Raw genomic sequence first — 16963 nt, forward strand, 5'->3', positions numbered from 1 at the left:
AAATCTCGTCTTTGTTCTTTCCTTAACCATTTTTTTCTTTTTCTTTTTTATTGTATTTTCTTATATTTTTTATGATTTTGTTTATGCAAATGTCAAACGGGGTTAGGTGGGAGAACAGCCACAGGCTGAATCTCGCCCTTTAATAAAGAAAATTTGAATTTGAATTTCTCGAAAGGGGAGGAATTTTAGGAAACTTCTTGGACTGGCATCGGCCAAACGTCCAGCGGAGCCTTAACGTCGAGAATAAAGCAAAGAGGCTGATTGTTAGATAATCCAAAAACAAAGCAACAAACCACACACATTTGAATTATTGATAGTGTTTTTCGAATTGTGTGCTATCACAGCTACCTCCCCCGCGCTCTCCTCTTGTTCAGGACGACAGGGACAATTCAGATGTTAAATAAAGCCTCACACAATTAGCGGCGTACTCAGGATTTTCGAAATGGGAGGGCGGTATGTATACATTTTTTAGTAGTCAGCCCTCATTTTGCCGCCTTTGACGGGTTGTTTTTAGGAATACTGTGCGGGGGGGCTTGAGCCCTCCTTTGGGCACGCCACTGCACACAACGACAAAGTAGGTTAGGAGAACGGCGACAGTTTCCCGATGCTCACCTCCGCCATCATCTCCCGGAAGCCCGGTGATTCAAACCCTGCGTTTCCCAGCCTTCGCATGATTCTCGCGTCACCCGATCCAATCATCTCACGGCGATTCCCACGCCATCTGGAAGACGCTGCATTCCCCGACGTAGCAATGTTTCGAGTGTCTTTCTGGCACCCTTCGGCGCAAACTACTCTATTCCGCTCTGGTAGCTCCTGCAGCAGCTAAGCTGTTGCAACATCTGCAGTGGGAACGCATGATTTGCCTTTCTCGAAGCACGAATCGTGTGCCTGACTATCACGGCTTTTCAATCCCATCCCTCTCCTCTTCAGCTGATCTTTCCCATGCAATGGTGTAGCCCAATGGGTTTACCCAGAATGGAATTCTTGTTTTAACAGGGTGTCTGCCAGAAGAGCAAATCCAAAATTCTTGGACTTTTTCTTTCTTCTTCACTTTTCCCCAATCTTTCTTAACATTTATTTAATCGCCCCGTACTTAGGTATAGTTGCAAAATTTAGAAAATATATATTTTTATTCATGGAAGAACCCCTACCACAAGGCTGGTTAAGATGAAAACTGAAGCTGTATTTAACAAGAGATTTAGACTTGATTTAATTATTAATGCATGTAAAAATTAATGCTTCAGACTTCATCCTGGATGGGGAATGGCCACATCACTTTATTTAATATTTTTACAAAACTTCACACATACAAGAATGTAACTCTTAAGAAACAATGTGAACAAATCTTAACCACAATTCAATACAATTTTAGACTTCAAAATATTCAATTTTATCAAATCCCGGTACCGGCATATAACAGTGTAAAGTTCACCATACTGTAAAAAAGTAGCAAAAATTATTGACCAAAAGCATAATTTCTAGACTTTCTTGACACCCTGTTTAAGTTCACTTTATGCGCAGATAAGCTAATCGGGACTTGACCTAGGGTTTAAAGTGGATTCCGAACCAGTGTGAAATGTGCCTCCACTGAGTATCGAAGCCGGGAGCCCTTGATTACAAGATGACGTTATCATTACGTCATCGGGGAGTAAATTATCTACAAATATTGATCCAATAAGGCTCGGAAGTTTATGACCTAAAAATTTCAAAAAATGACGTTAAAATAGTTTCCGTTCTGGTTTTTTACAAGAGAGTAGTTTCATCTAATATATAAAAATGGATGTATGTGTGGGTGCGTACGTATGTTTGTTCCGGCATAACTCTCGAACACCTGGAGCTATTTTAACCAAACTTGGTGCATGTATCACTTGCAAGCTGGAAAGAAATACTGTGGGGGTAAGACACCCCTAGCACCCCTAGGGGTGGGGGTGGGAAGGGGTGACATGAAAAATAATCGAAAACGACCGATATTAGTGTGGAATCTATAGTTTTCGGGGTCGCTAAGATGAATAGTGACACTCCCAATGCCGTTCAACTCCAAGTTCATCACCTATCGGGATGGGGGATGAGAGGGGGTGAAAATTAAAATGTCACAAATGACCAATATTAGTGTCGAATACATAGTTTTCGCAGTTGCTAAGCTAATTGGTAACATTCACGATGACTAAACTTGGTACACATATTACTTACAATCTGGAAAGAAACACTGTAGGGGTAAAACACGCCTGGCACCCCTAGGGGCGGGGGTGGGAAGGGGGTGACGTAAAAATAATCGAAAACGACCGATAATAGTGTGGAATCCATAGTTTTCGGGGTCGCTAAGATGAATGGTGACACTTCCAATGCCGTTCAACCCCAAGTTCATTTTACACTATAGTTAGAATTCAATGTTTTCCTGTCTAATAGAAGATTGGGATAAATAAATCCCCAGGCAACGCCGGGCAATCAGCTAGTAATTCGATAAAACCCACTGTTCGCTGGTATAAACTACCCCTTCATTTTTACTTCTAGGTTACATAAAACACACGGCAAGGTTTAAGGCCGGAAAATGCAAAATAAAAACAATCTTTCCTGGTTCTAGCTGAAGGGAAACGGGCTACTATCAGGTTTAGCAATGTCTTCAATACCCAGAAGAAAAAAAAATACCAACTTCCAAGCCTTATTGATCAGTGTTGATAACGTTGGCAAAAGACTTGGAGCTCGAGCAACAATAGAAAACCCGCGTCGAATTTCAACCCCTTGGAATCAGTTGCTTACCATAATCCTGCGTTGCCAAAAGGTGCCAGCAAAGTGGACTAAAATAAAAACGCAACTTTTGGACAAATCGAGGCCCTATCCTCATCCAATCGGTCTTTCTCATTCAACACCACAAGTAATTTAACGGAGAACGCATAATTGAGAACCGCGCTTTATACTTATCGCAAAATCCATCGCGTTTAGCATGGTGCGGAATCGCGCTTCTAATTTTCCTCCCGAATTCCTCAGCGTTTTGTAATGCGTAACGCTGGGAGGAAAGCTTTCTACGTTTGACGCTCAGCTGCTTTCGTCAGCTTCGTTAACGCTTACACTGCCACGCGGTCATACCTGAGCAGTTTCCCTTTAATTTACAATTATATTAGCAATCGCTTTCGCCTCATTTTTAAAATTTAAAAAAATTAACCACAAGCAGCTCAGTACTAGGGAGTATCCCTTCTCTGAAAGCCAGAAAGAATGAATGATTTCTTGGAAGGGCTGAACAAAACCCTGCGACTGGGAACAAGAGATTATTTTCCATAGTGGAGAGAGTGAAAATATTATAAAGTTATCCCCTGAGCATGCACCGTGCCATAAAGGCACATGAGGAGTGTGGCGGTAGGGTCCCAGACCTTCTCGATATCAGTTATACTGGAGGTGATGTGATTAGCACCACGTTCCGAGAGGCTGGATGAGCTAGGGAGCAGGATTGATAGATTGACTTGGTGTTTCAAATCCACTTTATACACAGGAAGGCTAATCGGGACTGGACCTAGTTTTTAAAGTGGGATCCAAACCACTATGTGCCTCCACCGGGTATCGAACCCGGGACCCCTTGATTAGAAGGCGACGAAAAAAGAAAGAAAAAAACGATGCATCCAGGATAGGTTGTCATATCGGCAGGTACACTCCTGTTGACATAAAGTGGCACTCTTTATAGGGTTGCACAGCTGAAGTATGTGCCACTCTGTTCTTGTTGAGTTACTGTTGTAGGTCCACTTTATGCACAGATAGGCTAATCGGGACTGGGGCAACAGTTTAAAGTGGGATCCCAACCAGTATGGGCCTCCTCCGGTTATCAAAACCCGGGACCCCTTGATTACAGGGCTCCGCTTTATCTGAACAGGAGTGTACGTTAACACGAACACAAGTCGAACAGGAACATAAGATTTTCAGGTAGTGGGCAACCAACAACGATGGATCGGAACATTCCCGTTCAACAGTAAAATTATAACTTTGAACAATAGTGGTGTGCCAATCTCCGCTCATTGTGTGCACTCCACCGATTCATCGGAAGAATTGTGCCATTACACACATAGACAAATCTTGAGCCCAGTTCTAAAGTGCAAAACCAGTGGCGAGAACCGATAATTAATCTTTTTCATTGTAACGGTAGGATTGATAGCATTTTAATTTTAAATGAGCAGATAAGAGCATAGTTATCAAGTATGAGGAGCGATATGAAATAGGGAAATTGAATTGATAAAAACACCCGTAAAGAATTCCTATAGAATTTCTATTTGAATTTCACACAAGCAGTGTAATGATTTTCTCTATTTTGTGATTTAAATGTTGGATGACTAATTGAATGTGTCTCGAGATCCAGGAGCGTGATCACAAGCACTGGTGTGTCACGCACGGCTGCCCCATATGGCCATTCTACAGGTTGATGCAACTGGAAATATGTGGCATATTGCTCTAAGCAAAAGAGTAATGTTAATTGATTAATTTAGTTTATTTTACTTGGCGTTTTGTGCCTTTTGGCTAATTTGCGAAGATGGGGATGAGTGATGAAATTGATGAATGGACATTGACAAACAACCAAGCCCGAGCGGGATTCGAACCCGGGACCCTTGGCGTCGCAGCGCGATCCGCTAACCACTCGGCCACAGGGTCCGGCAACAGTGATGTTAACACTTATTGCCAATGTATATATCCATTTCTACTGTTTCCATATTTGTGATTCTTGTCATTTCTTCATTCCCTTTCAAATAATCCTTTACGTATTTCTAATTATTTTGATCCTTTTCCTTGTTCCATCGAAAGAACTAACCTAGACGAGACTTAAGTGTTCGAGACTTTCTCCGTGGTGGAGTGGTTAGCGCAGAGCGCTACAACGCACGGGGTCCATGTGATATTTCAAACATTTACGCAAACCAAACTTACTTTACTGTCCACCTTTTAAGACACCAAGCGAATATGAACGTGATTATTTATAGATAGCTTGTACAATCTGTTCATTGTACTTGCAAAATCAATCCATTTGTGGCAATTATTAACCCATGTAACGTGGGTCCGGTTTTTATAGAATCCGTTGCGTCGAAACGAGGCGTCAAAATAAAACATTAAAAGTTACCGATCTCTGCGGCGGAGTGGTTAGCCCAGCGTGCTACGGCCTGAACATGGGTGTTTTGCGAATGTCACTTTATCAATTCTACCACATCATCATTCATCCTCGTCATCGCGATTAGACAAAAGTGGCAGAAAAGCGAAGTAAAATAAATCAAATCAAAGTTGAAGAAAAGTTTTGTCTTATCTCTACGCACTGTGAGGCACAGTAGAAAGTGCATTAGAACTCCGTTTATAGCAACAAAACACGTTTATTATGGTGTATTTAAATGGCATAGGCATAAATACACTATACAGTACAGTACAGAGTCTGCGGGAAACAGAATTTTATCAGTGGCTGACTGCCTTTTCTTTGGGAAGTTCTCTTGTTGACTTCTAGCCACATTTAAAACCTTGCATTCTGCTTCTTCTTTTTTGCCTTTTTTCCCTTTTGCCTGTCCGGATTGACGAGGTTTTACTGTATTACTTATACTATACATTTGGAGACTTGTCGCCTTGTAATTAAGGGGTACTAAGTTCGATACCTGGTGGAGGCACTTCCGATCTAACTTTAGCATATCTGTGCAAAAATTGGACTTTAACAATAACCATTCCAAATTAAATATTTCGCACAACTTTAAGCTGCCCCTTGCCTTGCAATTAGGCATAAAGATTCATTGTTTAAGAGGCCTTGATGTGGAGCAGACATTTGAATATAAACTTAACGTGGGAACCTCTGAAATTACACGCGTTATTGTTCGAGATTGCACACATTGTCTTCACTACGAGACTTACTTGCTTTCCTCCATCTCCACAAAACCCGTTTTGGTTTGTAGTCGAACGACAACAACGTTAACCCCTTTTCTGCAGCTTTGTGTATAGTTCAAAACATTGAACTGCACTATAAAAGTTAACACAATTACAATGTGACCCACTAACTTGACAATGCTGTGTAAGGAAATGTTTACGTTGGTCTCATCAAAGAAGAACAGGGATACTGTTACCCAGAACATGCTCCTGTTATTCAACAAAGAATAACTGTTATCCAATATGAATTACAAGGAGATCCCTCCGTCTCCGAGCGCATTGAAACATTTTCTCGCAGTTTGTGTCGGGTTTAGCTCTAAACCCCGGTTGCAACTGCACGAATGCATACGGGCGCACGGCGAAGTGCAGCCAACAACTGGAAAATTACGACGAAAATATAGGGATGGAACTGAAGGTCTCCCGGCTTGAATTCCCACAGAAATAATTTCCGGTGACATGCCATCTCTGAAGACAGATACGCGGCGATACTATATTTTTAAAAAACAAAGTCCCTCGCGTGAAACATCATGTCCCTATTCTCTACAAATTTTTTCCTCACTTTAGAAAAGTTTCAGAACATCTATTATGAATAGCAAAAAACTGAAAACACAAAATTTAAAAAAAAGAAATGTGGCTGTATTCATGCCCATGTTTTGTTGTTATGCTTGCGTTTCTAGTTTTCAAAGTGAATCTCAGCACGACTCTGGATCTGACCACCGAAGTTCTCACGTTCGAGTCCCGGCGTGCATGGGTGTTCTTTGTTTGGTTGCTGTCTCAAGTCAACTTTGTGCACAGTAAGGCTAATCGGGAGTGGGCCTACAGTTTAAAGTGGAATCCGAACCACTATCTTCCACCACCGGAGACCCCTTGATTACAAATCGACGACGCTACCACTGCGCCATCGGGGAGGCCTTGCGTGTTCTTTGTGAGCACCTCCTCATCAATTTAATCTATCATCACTCATCCTCATCGTCGCGACTTGCCAAAATAACAAAAATACAAATGATAACACAACATAACGCTCGTGCCCTGACGAAAGTCGAACCGGAAACTTTCGATAGATATTTGTAATCACGCAGGTGAAGTGCATTTTAAAGCTGCAATAACTTCTAAATGTGTAGGCTATCGTAGTTCACTGTAACATTAACACTGGATAATAGATATGAACATTTAACATTAAGAAACGACACTGACTTCCTGAATTTTCTGTTAATATACTAATTAATTAAGCATCGACTATCATATATAAAGTACAACATAATAAATATGTTTTTGTGGGTGATATTTGTTGATTTGTTTTCTTCAATGCATAAACACGCGTCTTTTTCAAGACCAAAGAAAGACAGAAAAACAATTCTGTCGTTCTCTGTATGGGCGTCGGGAGGGAGAGTCGACACACCTCTCCTGAACACTGGAATCGTTCAAGTTACAAAAAAGCAGAAAGATTATTATTTTTTTATAGTTAATCACAGTTAGAAATTCAAGTATCATACATAATTAAGGTAGAAGGTATTTTACATATTGTTCGTTTATTTTTAACTTTTTGATTTAGTTTTGTTTTCTATTGTGTCCCAACCGTAACACCAAAAAAACAATTTCTTCCTCAACTACACTACAATATTCTAAGATCAATTACCCTCTCGGTCTTAAATAATTTATTTGTCATAATTTGAAAATTGAAAGAAATTAAAATAAAATTATTATTAAGTAACGAGGCAGTGTTTTACCTGTTCCACCCGTGACACAAAATTGTTCACTTACAGCTATAAACCTGGGAAAGTATTCTAAGGGTAGTTATGTTTAATCAACAGTATTAAGTTTCATAATTCATTACACAGAAACTGTAAGAACAATGTTGCTTAACTATCAGTAGAATAGTTACTTTAATGCCAGAAATGTAGTGCGTGTGTGTCCCACCCCTGACAATGGAATGAATGCGGCCTTGTCCCTGCATATAGCAGCTCCGGGATTTACCCAACCTCTAATAAATAGGCACCTGAGGGTTATCCTGAAGGGGTGGAAGTAAAGGCGGCCAGGGCGTGGTGCTGATCACCTCATCTTCACAAACAGCGGAGATTGATAATGTGTAGGGTCCTATCTTCACATATGTGCGTTCATGGTACTGTGCAATGTACCTTTCCCGTACTATCTCGCGGACTTTCCTTCACTTAGAATTTCTTCAGTGTTTCCCTCGAGTCACCATCAGCGCTCAGAGTCTAATCCAAGCTCCTGCACGAGTAACAGTGGTCCACATATCTTTAAATTAGCAAAGTGAGACGGCCTTCTTTCCCGCGCGGCACCTGCATTGCGAGATGCCAGACGCCTTCCTTCTTTCCAGCACTCGATGTAATTTCCGCAGGCGTCTCTTGTCGGGATCTCGGAGAGGTTGCTCAGACGCTTCTTCTGACGTAACGCATGGAGGAACGGAGACAAGTCACGCAACGACGTTCACGACAACGAAAATTACGAAGGTTGCAGGACAAAAGCATGGAATCTTCGGCGATATTAGATTCAATATCTCTCTTCCATCTTTCGGGCTACCGTCTCATTACGGAGCTATACGGTTGCTTCTGTGTTACAACCGGAGACCACATCTGAGTCGAAACCGTAACCATTTTTCATCTTTTACATTGCTTGCACTGTTATAAGATAAACACACTTTTTATTGTTAGGATCCAGGGTAGTACATGGCCCCTCTGCCAGACATTTACTTGTAAATTAGATTCAGTCATTGAAATGGCGGAGTGGTTAGCACATCGTGCTATGACGCCAGGGATCTCGGGTTCGAATCCTGGCCTGGGCATGGGTGTTTGTGAGTGTCCATTCATCAATTTCATCATATCATCACTCATCCCCATCTTCGCAAATTAGCCAAAAGTGGCACAAGAAGCGAAGTAAAATAAAGCAAATCAATCACAGTCATTGATTGAAATGAAAATTTTGGGTACGTCAGCACTTGGACTATTTGCCCCGTTACATTATACGGGACCAAGCCCCGTACTAAATCAACAAGTTATCCAAGGACTAAAATCCCCTTACCTAAGTCAATAGCCGAGACTGTATAGGGCACTCAGTACATATAAGGTCAAAACACAGCTCTGTAGGGGGTTATATTGACTGTAGGTCGAGACGCCAGAGCCTCGTTGGCCCGCAACATTGCAGTTCCGTGTACTACATGGAAGCGAGGTTGACTCTTGGGTGCCTTCTGAAAGGTCACTCCTTACACCACATTTGTAGAGATTTTTTTTTTTAATAAACAAATGCCACAGACCCAGCAGGGCTATCTTGAATGATTGAAGTGACAGACTGTTTATATCAACGCTCGGATCATTTGCTACGACTTCATTATAATTTTTACCCATTTTCCACATCGGAGATATCTTTACATAGTTGGTTCTAGATTTCGGTACATGAAACAGCCCGGGATTCGGTCCGGTTCTCATTTGAGGTACACGATATTGTAATGCAGATACTAACCCCATAGTGTCTATTTTGTTATTTGCAATTTTATATAGCGTGCTCATCAAATTTACATCAAACCTTTCTTCAATTTTTTCGATGTTAAACTGCGATACAAGCTCAGAGTACGGAGTGAATTTAGGATACACTCTGTACTTCAGGAATCTCAAGAATTTGGACTGAATCACCTATGTTTTCTTATCCCGGGGCTGCCATATTACTGATGCATATTCTACGAGAGAGCGTACTAGGAAGACATACAAAGTCATTAATATTGATGCACTTGGTAATCTTCCCCACATCTTGTTATGAACCTTTGTTTCTTGTACGCTTGGTTAACGATGTGATGAATATGTTCTTTAAAACATAAATTAGCATCGTATGTGACACCAAGATCTGTGAATTCAGTTACCCTAGTTGTTTGTTTCCCTCCCATCTGTTATGACAAGTTTATTATTGTTTGAGCGTTTGTTATAGACATTACCTGACATTTATCAAGATTAAATGAGAGTCTATTATTTTCGCTCCATTGTAGTAATGAGATGATGATGATGATAACTACTGCAACTATAACAATATGCGAATTTAACTAAAGCAGTTAGAATATTGTTTTTTTGTATAATTTGTCATTTCATTGCAAGGAGTCCCAACAACTTCATTAAGAATGAATAATGAAATAATTTTTCTACCTCTTTCATTACTAAAGTCCAAAGCCGCCAATTAAGAATACTGTCAGACTTCAATCATATCATTGAGAAGAACATTTTTTTTTTCAGATTGAGTAAAAATTCAGAGGAACTTAAATCTCATACTACCAAGTACTAGGTCCCGATGTCAGTGTTTTAACAAACGTTTTTGATTTTTGAGAAGCACTGGTCTTTTACACTATCTCTGAGGTAGCATTTTAGTGTCTCCTTACCTTTCAATGTGTTATGTGTGTTCTGTCCAATGTCCCTTTAGAACCTTACACTTTTAACTTTTCCCAAGGGACTTTTATATCCCTTTAAAATCTAGGAAAGGATTTTAGATAAGAGGCTGTCTTCCCATCGTTCAATCCGTCACCAAGGAACTTAAGAAACTCCGTCAGTTGAAATTTCACACTGACTATACTTGGTGGTGACGCCATGCGTTTATGGTTTTAAAAAAAGCCTTGAATGCTCAACATATAAAGCTCTAGAAATATCAGGGCAAAACCACAAAGCAACATTTAGGCAGTCGAGATTTAACGCCTACACGCGTGCATCATGACAATTATTGAGCAAAATGTATACAATTCAGTATTCCAGTCCTGAAGCCTTTATCGGAGATACGACAGTGGAAGTCTACCAAACGATCCTTTGTTAGTGGAAATCTTGTAGCAAAGGTACCTTTATGTAAATGAAACAGGGGCGGTGAATTGAATTTTGCATCGCACAACATCATGCTGTATGCTTCAAATAGGAAGTTGGCATGTAGATAGCGCATTCACTGAATTCTTAAACAAACCGATTCACGAGAATGTTAGCATTTGATAAGTCTTTTAGCACGCCAAACTTAATCCTCTTATCGCGAAGCAGTTTCTGAGGAATCAAGAAGTATCGAATGAATCGACTGTTGACCGTAAAACACCAATGGAGAAGCTAATTGAGAATACTTACTCCTTATATCCATAGAGTTGTTGTTGGTTGTTGTCTCTTAGCAAGTTTAGAGGAGGTGATGGAAATTCTTCCTTCACCAATATGTCATATTCAGTATAGCGAAACTCCAGCAGTTCGAAGCAAATGATTCAACTCAATATCCTTCTTTTTTTTCTTTTTTTTTAAGCTCTTCGGAGAGAACCGATAACCCCCACCAAAAAAAAAAAAACTCCACTTATGCAGTTAATGCTTCCAGCAGCTAGAAATGTATTTGCTCTACTATCTTTTCAACGCGCATGCATCTTTTTTCAAAAGTAACATAGAAATTCTGACACTACAAAGCATTAAACATTAAAAATCCTAACCGCTATAAAAGTTATATTGATCTACAATGTGGCGATATGGACGTTCTGCAACTTTAGACCTGAAATGAAAAAATTGTATGAAGACTGCCACGCATCTTTTTTGCAACCAACATTGGAAATGGGGGTATGGAGAAGAGAATAAATAGTTGCAAGAGATTTAATCATGGGAATGAATAGTACAAAGGATGCCATTACATAATTACATACCGCGCTGAAGATATGAGTTGATGGCTTGATGATGACGTCCAACAGATGACGACCATTTCTGCACAAACTATCCTGCAGTCGTAGAGAGAACATGTGTACAGGAATCACACGATTCTTCACTTGTAGCAGGTCGAGTCGAAAAGGATCCGTGAGGAAATAGCCCACATTCCCTCCACGACTGCAGGAATGTTTGTGCAGAAATGGTTGTCACCTATTGGACGTCATGATCAAGTCATAAATCTACCCATCTCTTCAGCGGTATCTTATTGAAGACCCCCGGTGCAAGAACCAGACAGCTCCAAATTATAAAAGTTTTCAGGAGACACGAAAAACTGAATAAAAGAATGAAATGTCGAAGAAGTAAGGGGTATTCACGTGCAATAGCTAGAAGGAACAGTAACATACATATTGAAGTGTGCGGTCTCGATAGCAACTGCTGCACGCTGCAGAGTGGCCGAACACTGAACTATAGCCGGTGCAAGAACCAGACTGCTCCAGGAGCTGTCTGAGATGATGCGCCGGCAGAAACACGCCAGACAACTCCTTTTCCATTCCTACAACGCAACAAATCTGTGGAGCTGTCTGATTCTTGCACCAACAGATGGAGCATTTTTTTCATGATAGATTACAGCAAAAAAACAATTTTGACCAAAAAATGGAGCTGTCTGGTTCTTGCACCGGGGTCTTCAATTATGTAATGGCATCCTCTCCACTATTCATTTCCATGATTAAATCCCTTGCAACCATTCATTATCTTCTCTATACCCACCCAGTCCTTTTGAGACACCCTTTACAAACCAAGACCACAACAAGGTATACAGGGTGGGACAAAAATGTTACCACTTATATGGCAATTTGAAGGGAGGTTGAGTTATATGTTTATATGCCTTGCAAGTGATTATTGGAGACATATTATATGAACAGAACTGGATCCTTGAGATACACTTTGTACCATTCACATTCCTACATACATACACAGGAGAAATAAATACCTAAAAATATACTAACCCTAACATAGACATATCCATTTCAGTGGTAACATCTTTTTGGCCCTCCCTGTATTTTGAACCTTGTTTTGTTGTTAATTTGAAAAAACGACACACTTACCTTTCCTCTGAATAATAACCCTGAGCAGGGGCCTCGCGTTCTGCACCGCCCGGCCGAAGTTCTCGTCATTGTTGATGGGGAGGAGGTCGCCGTCGCTGGGGTCGGTGTAGCTAATTAAAAAGGGTAGGTCTCCCAACTGGTGCAGTCTTTCCAACAAGCTCTTAAAATCCTCGTACTTTCCCGCTTGGTTCCTCGGCAGCGAAAACCTTCGAAACTCCGCGTCAAACTGAAAAGTACAAGAAAAAAATATGTACTAGTGACTCAAGGTTTCATTAACCCTAACATACCACCTCTGTTTGTTTCAATTTTTCTTCTGTGAAAATTTTTATCAAAAATTGAAAATAAATTACATTGTTCCCTAGGGTGTTCTGAATATTCTGTATTAGTTTTGTTCATTAAAAAATGTAATGTAAATAGGAGGCAAAATGCACAAACAGAGCGTATCAGGCGCCATCTTTAAAAGCTCATCAAGATACTCATCCTAGTGAGAATGTACAATTGCTTGGTAATGATTTTTTTTTGTAATTATTATAATTAATAAGCAACTGCCCCTCTATAAACCAAGAAGAATTAATAAAAAAATATCGTGGTTTTTGTGAGTTTCAGCGAATGGTAAAATATGGGTGACAATCATGCAATAATTGGGGCCCGGGACTTTATGTCATATAAATTGGAAAATATGTCATGAAAAATTACAAATATGTCAGAAAAATGCAGAAATATTCCCAGTAAAGCCAAAAATATGCACAACAGTACTCTCGAATTTCTCCCATACCCGATAGAGTAGAGTAGGGGCTGTAATGTAGCTAATGTTATTTTTACTTTTGACTGATTTCTGTGAAAAGCGAAAAAGGCAAAGGAATGAGAACGAAACTTCTTTACTTCCCGTGCAACAATGAGAGAGAATATTTTGTCTTGAGCAAATAATGTTTGCATGGCTATCAAGGGATAAAAAAAAGTGGGTGTATTATTGTTTTGTACTAAGAAAAGACGGCACCTTTCTTCCTCCGTATTTTCCATATCCTGCCATCGACAATATGAACTATCCGTTGTGCTAAAGCTACGAAGAAAAAATATGAAATAACCGATTATGTGCGAGAGAATTACGAAATTATACAGAAATATGTCTTATTACAACAAAATTGAAGAAATATGTTGTAAAAACGCGAAATTGGTGAAATATGTCAAAATATGCTTTGTCAAGTTTGTCTATTTCGGCTTATTTTCATCAGATATGTAAAGATCTCACCCCAATAATAGATCCGAAGCCAATTGAAAAAAACCTTATAACATAAAGTCCCGGGCCCTTATTATATTTTATAAATTATGGTAATTTTTGTAATCATTATAATTAATAAATAATTAAACATCTAAAAACAAGAAAGCAAGAAGCAATTCAATAACAAAGTGGTTTCTTGAATTTTAGTGATTAAAAAAGTGTGGGCCTGTGAGTACCCCTCCTCAGCTAAGTACCTTCAGGAACACAGGTGTAAACCTTGTGTGTTCAGTTGCGCCTATCTGAACAGGCTCAGAAGGTTCTTGCCTTCAACGTGGAATTAACATTGTTCAGACAATTGAAGCTTCCCTTCGGAGTAAACTCTGCCAGTGCCATTTTCCAAGCCACGATGGAGCAGATATTGACGGACACAGATCAGATCTGGCGTACACCTTTAGTCGATATACGACACCAGGTTCGATCCGGAATTTTTTCCACCTGTTCAAGCAGCTCCGGCGTCCACCAGCGTCGTATAAGTGGGTACCTGGAGGAAACTCTGGGGGGTAAAGGCGGACAAGGGCGTGATGCTGATCACATCACACCCACCTTTAGCCGTGGTCAAGAAAGTGTGGGGCCCTAACTCCACACCCCTATACCCCTTCATGGCGTGGTGCAAAGCACAGAGGACCACATTCCTTTTTTTTTTGTCAACCAATTCTACTGTTACAGACAGGCGAGTCACGTCGGAACACACATCCCACGGGGGAGAGAGGGTGCTTGGCACCCCACCACGTGAATTTTGCCTCCTATGTACGTTACCTTTATGATTTTATGAGCAAAAGTCATACAGAAACATTGGGAACACACTAGGTAACAATGTCATTTACTTTCAATTGCTTATAATAATATTCACAGTTCAACAATCGAAAAACGACGTCGTTGGCCTGGCTTAAGTGGACATATATAGCTCAAGTGGTTAAATATAAAGCACTTAACAAAACAGCGTATAAAAAACGACAAGCAAATATATTTATAGTAGTAATACTTTCTGCACACTTAAGACGCCTCTCGCCGGGTCGTTTCACATTGTAAACGTCTCCCCTTATCTTTTACAAAGCATTTCCATGCTGACGACTTTCACAAACATGTTTTGGACACGACACGGCCGACAAAGAAATCGGGATGCTCATGTAACAAACATCAGTCGCAATCTAAAGGCGGGAGAAAATGTTTAGAAAGAGGCCGAGTGACAAAGCTGCATTATGCAAAAGTGGATGTGGCGCCTCAAAATTTACTTTCGAAGCCTTCTCTAGAAACTTTAGACAAACCATACTGACGGCGATGAAATTTTTTGTAAAATTTATACAATCCTATTGTAGGAGAAGCAACATATGTTTGCATGGGTGTATTTATCGTCACAACAGAATGATCATGTCAATTGTGTACTTTGAGTTTTAAGTCAATTTTTATGCACATATAGGCTAATTGTATTCAAGTGGGATCCGAACCAATGTGCCTCCATCGGGTATCGAACCAATGTGCCTCCATCGGGTATCGAACTCGGGACCACTACGCCACCGGAAAAGCATAGTCGATATGTAGGATAGAGATTGATATATTTGATATTTTTACTTAGTGTTTCTCCCACTTTTGGCTAATTGCAAAGATGAGGATGAATAGTAACAAGATGAAAAAAGTACAAACGCATATGGACAGCACACAACACAAGTCCCATAGAGGATTATATTGGTCACGGGCCCAGACGTCAGAGCCTCGTTAGTCTGCAAAATGCAGTCCAGGGTGTAAAGTGACATTTGGGTGTCTTGAGAAAGGGCCACCCCTTATACCCCGCTAGAGAATGAACGTGAAACTTTACCTCTGTCGCCTTGTAACCAAGTGGTCCCAGATAACGCTCAGATAGGATACTAGGGTCTGTACCTACAGTCTAAAGTGGGGTCCGAACCACCGTGTAAGGTTGACAGGTTTACCTACGCCAACGCGGAAGTGACCTACATTCACTTACGGAATAGCAAAGGCTTGTAACATCTGGGGGAACCAATCTTGGAAGAATCGGGTAATAAAATCAGGACTCGGATCCGACCGGACATTCGTAGAGAAAAGCATTAAATGTGTCTTTGGAAAGTTCAATAAAATAAGAAAAGTAATAATATGAACAATATGCATCTACCTTTTACGTCTTACACATTAATTCCGCCTGGGCTCTAGATTTATGACATTTTCTTGTCTCGGAGACCTTTCCCAACCCAAAGGGCACAGACTTGGTGGATCACCAAGAAATTCGGATGACGCTGATTCTAAGGGTTAGGCAACTATGCACTTCTGCGTTGTATTAAACAACCACTTCTTTGGTAGAGATGTTACCGTGTACATTACGGTAACGAACTTACCAAACTATTCAGAATAAAGACTCCTTAAATAGAGAGAGGTTCAAAATTGGGAGAGGGTTGTAAGGGGTGACAACCTAACTTCCAGGTAGTACACCCGGTAAATGCAGCTTTGCAGGCCAACGGAGCTATGGCGTCTGGACTCTCACCCAGTTATCCTGTGTGCTGGCCACAACGAATTAATCAAAATTGGGGAGAAATTTTGTTTCACTTGCCAGACAATTCAGCCATTCTTGTCTACTATTTTTATCATTTTAACGTCCCTTTTCTGCCACTGTTGGCTAATCGTGAGGCTGAGGACGAAAGGATACTCACGCACAAAGCTCAAGCCGGGACACGAACATGGGTGGTGAGATCGAAAGTACACCACTTAAAACGCACGTCCACAGAGATGGTGTGTACTAATTCTAAATTGAATTCAGTACACTTACAACACAATTAAATTTCTGCGATTATGCAAACGTATGGACCTTTCGGAGCGTCTCATAGAGCTCGGCAACGAGGATGTGGACGGTGCTGTTCCTACGTCCCCGTTGACCACGGTACGAAATCAGAGGTCCTGGGTTCAAATCGTAGATAAGGTATGGTTGTGAAATAGTTTGTTCTATGACCTTGTGAAATAGTTTGTTCTATGACCACTTCATACTCATATAGGTTAATGGGTACCGGACGAGCACTTTAAAAGGGCCTAATTACTGTGATATGATCCATATTTTTATG

At 40.5% G+C, this 16963-nt stretch overlaps 1 protein-coding gene across 1 annotated transcript in view; it reads right to left on the minus strand.

Annotated features, from left to right (window-relative positions):
• The window catches only part of par-6 (partitioning defective protein 6), a 99529-nt gene that overhangs the window by 48982 nt on the left and 33584 nt on the right, over positions 1-16963 (minus strand). The window contains exon 2 of the mRNA XM_083113339.1: positions 12623-12848. Within this exon, the coding sequence (XP_082969465.1) occupies positions 12623-12848 (226 nt within the window). The remainder of the gene's footprint in view (positions 1-12622; positions 12849-16963) is intronic.

Source organism: Lepisma saccharinum, chromosome 27 (genome assembly GCF_977018435.1).
Source record: "Lepisma saccharinum chromosome 27, izLepSacc3.1, whole genome shotgun sequence".
NCBI lineage: Eukaryota > Metazoa > Arthropoda > Insecta > Zygentoma > Lepismatidae > Lepisma > Lepisma saccharinum.